Source organism: Otolemur garnettii, unplaced genomic scaffold (assembly GCF_000181295.1).
Source record: "Otolemur garnettii isolate 467f Iridium unplaced genomic scaffold, OtoGar3 scaffold00031, whole genome shotgun sequence".
Classification (NCBI taxonomy): domain Eukaryota; kingdom Metazoa; phylum Chordata; class Mammalia; order Primates; family Galagidae; genus Otolemur; species Otolemur garnettii.
The window spans coordinates 7200800-7204495 of record NW_003852426.1 but is presented as its reverse complement, the minus strand read 5'-3'; the positions used below and the strand labels follow the sequence as shown (position 1 = coordinate 7204495).

Here is a 3696-nt window from a genome sequence, read left to right as displayed (position 1 = left end):
TGGGAGGCTGAGGCAAGAGAATCACTTGAGCCCAAGAGTTTGAGGTTGCTGTGAGCTGTGATGCCACAGCACTCTACTGAGGGTGACACAATAAGACTCTTGTCTCAGTAAAAGAAAAAAAAAGAACATCCATGCCTTCTGGGCAGAGTAGATGCTGAAGTGTCAGAAAGATCCCTAAATTAAGTCAAGAACTAATCATTGTACCTTCATTCCTAGGACTTAGGGGATAAGTAAGATTATGAAGACCAGATGAAGCCAGGCCATTTGTTTCCTTTTCTTGGGCTGCAGCTGAAGTATCATCCACTAGACAGCTGGCCTCCTGCCGCAATAACCTGTCACTGTCACGAGGAACATTCATCCTTGGACTCTTGTGTCCTGAACTGTCTGCTTGATCAGAACAAAGTCCTAGAAGACAAGAATATGCACAATTTAGAACTCATAAAACAGGTTTCCAAGGAATTCCATGGTATGAAAGGCAAACTAGAAAACTGATGGACAGCTTTCAGTCTTGTTATCAAGAAAAATAGGTACCTTAAACATTACTGTGATTTTATATTGAGAGGAATTGGGCTAATTTAAATTGTCTTTACCAAAATCACGATGAATGCAGATAAACTTCATTAGGGAACTATTTTATTTATTTATTTTTTTTTAGAGACAGAGTCTCACTTTATCACCCTCAGTAGAGTACCGTGGCATCACAGCTCATAGCAACCTCCAGCTCTTAGGTGATTCTCTTGCCTCAGCCTCCTGAGTACTTGGGACTACAGGTGCCCACCACAACACCCGGCTATTTTTTGTTGCAGTTTGGCCAGAGCCAGGTTTGAGCCCACCACCTGGGTATATGGGGCTGGCACCCTACTCACTGAGCCACAGGCACTGCCCACATTTTAAGCTTTATCCATAGACATCAAATCCACTGATGTTGGCCATTTTTATAATCAATTCTATGTATTAAATGGTGGTACAATAATTTGGTGGTATCTATACTAAAGACATGGTGGGGGGTGACAAGTGTTCAATTAAAGAAAACTTCCCCAAGTGTTTTTAAAAAAATGACACATACACTCTTGAAACAATTAAGCACCAGGAAATCAAAAACAATTACAATCATAATTCCAGTATGAGAATCATCTGAACTCAGAAACAAACTCAGTTTGTAGTGCTCAAGTACTCCTTTTTATCTTCCTTTTTCTCTTTTAGCCTTTGTACCGTATGCTCAACCCCTAAACCTCACCTCAAAATCATACTGGCTGTAAGGCTCACCATGTCATCTCTCCTGTAAGCAGTACACAATCCCCATGCCATGAACAACGTGACTGACAAATGCAAGACCTGCACTGATCGGACAGAAAGGAGTCACTCAGAGGGCCTATAGCTTTCTGCTGGTTAATTATACCCCTGCAACCCTTCCATCCTCAGCAGGTGCCCAACTATGCAAAACACTCCTGAAGTGCACCTACTTAACACTTTCACAGTTTATACCTTACTAATTTTCACTTGGCATTCTGGTGAAAGAATCATCTTGAATCACCAGTATTTGTATTCATATGGATCGCATACTTAATATTTTAGGAAGCAGAAGTCTACCAAGGGTAATAACACATTTTAATACTCTGAATTTCCAGACATACCAAGAATGTATTAAGTGCCAACCAACAATCTTTAATAAATATCTGTAACAAGGCTGGGTGCAGTGACTCACATCTGTAATCCTAAAACTCAGGAAGGCCAAGGGGAGCAGATTACTTGAGCTCAGGAATTTGAGATCAGCCTGAGCAAAAGTGAGACTCTTATCTCTACTAAAAATAGAAAAACTAGCCAGGTGCTGTAGTGGATGCCTATAGTCCCAGCTACTTGGGAGGCTGAGGCAAGATCACCTGAGTTCAAGAAATTGAAGTTGCTGTGAGCTATGATGGCCATCGCACTCTACCCAAGGTGACAGAGTGAGACTCTGTCTCAAAAATAAGCAAAGAATCTGTGATGCAAATTAAATTTTGAATCCATTCATAACCTGCATTAAAATATTGTGAGCACAAAGTGGAATGACTGGTTTACTCCCCAATGTCATTTGGATGAAATATAAAAATGATCACTGTGAAAAGATGGATCAATGCATATGCCTGAAAATATACCATTTTAAAGAGATACTTCAGCTCAGTGCCTGTAGCTCAAGCGGCTAAGGTGCCAGCCACATACAACAGAGCTGGCGGGTTCGAATCCACCTGGGCTTGCCAAACAACGACAACTACAACCAAAAAAAAAAAAAAAAATAGCCGGGTGTTGTGGCGGGAAGCCTGTGGTCCCAGCTACTTGGGAGGCTGAAGCAAGAGAATCGCTTAAGCCCAAGACCTTGAGGTTTCTGTGAGCTCTGATGCCATGGCATTCTATCCAAGGCGACAGCTTGAGACTGTCTCAAAAAAAAAAAAAAAAAACAGATACTTCAAAGTTCATGAAATCTTTACTCTTAGATAACAGCTGTTACAATATAAAGCAAATTAAAGAAATAAAGTGAATATACTGGAACAAAAGCTGCTATGTGGCTACCGCTTTTTCAGGATTACCCTTTCTTAAAGAAAAAACACAATATTTACATTACAAAAAATGCAATCACCTAAAATTGATCTCTAATGATTAGTAGTATTATAGTAGTAATTATTAGTAGTAATATAACCACCAAGGCCTTGAATTTTGACTCAGAAGATGTCAAATAAAGCCCAAAGAACAAGGTAAAGAAGATCTATGGAACTAGAAAGAATATTAACAACCTACAAGGTGTCTGATCCTTTAATATTAATTTATTTTGAACCAGAATGTTCCAATCTACCCATAGTTATTGCTTTTTTAGCTGCTCAAAAAATAAAGCCTGGTGCTGTGGTTCATGCCTATAATCCCAGCACTTTGGGAGGCAGAGGCAGGACTATTACTTGAGACCAGGAGTTTGGCAGGCAGAGGCTGGAGGATTGCTTGAGACCAGGAGTTGGAGATCAGCCTGGGCAACATAGCAACCCCCAACCTCCACCCCCGTTTCTACAAAAAATAGAGAAATTAGCCAGGTGTGGTGGCACATGCCTGTGTAGTCCCAGCTACAAGGGAGGCTAAAGCAGGAGGATTGCCTGAGCCCAGAAATATGAGCTATGATGATGCCACTTCACTCTAGCCCTGGCAACAGCAGTGCCTGGTGCAGAAAGTTACTTTCTTTTCTCTTTCTGGAGATACAGAAAGAGAACACAGTTCTGGACACAGTTCTGTGACACAGTTCAAAATTTAAAGATAAAAAAAATTTTTAACTTTTCTTTGTTGGAGCCACATATGGCCTTCTGGATTCTTGAGTACAGCCTTTTGATTAAATCCAAATTTTACACAACCAATGGTTTTTTTTGTTTGTTTGTTTGTTTTTTTTTTTGAGACAGAGCCTCACTATGTCGCCCTTGGTAGAGTGCAGTGATATCACAGCTCACAGCAACCTCAAACTCTTGAGCTTAAGCAATTCTTTGGCTTCAGCCTCCCAAGTAGCTGGGACTATAGCCGCCTCCACAATGCCAGGCTATTTTTGGTTGCAGTCATCATTGTTTTTTAGCTGGCCTGGGCCAGGTTCAAACCCAGCTAGCTCCCTTGGTGTATGTGGCTGGTCCCATAACCACTGTGCTATGGGCGCTGGACCACAACAAATGCTTTTTTTTTTTTTTTTTTTTT

The 3696-nt window shown here is 40.9% G+C and overlaps 1 protein-coding gene across 3 annotated transcripts in view; it reads right to left on the bottom strand.

Moving 5' to 3' along the window:
- Positions 1 to 3696, bottom strand: part of KCTD20 (potassium channel tetramerization domain containing 20) — a 27343-nt gene that overhangs the window by 18604 nt on the left and 5043 nt on the right. For all 3 annotated transcript variants that reach the window (XM_023512916.1, XM_012804894.2, XM_023512917.1), the window contains one exon: positions 205 to 405. In XM_023512916.1, coding sequence (XP_023368684.1) covers positions 205 to 358 — 154 coding nt within the window. In that variant the 5' untranslated portion in view covers positions 359 to 405. The remainder of the gene's footprint in view (positions 1 to 204; positions 406 to 3696) is intronic.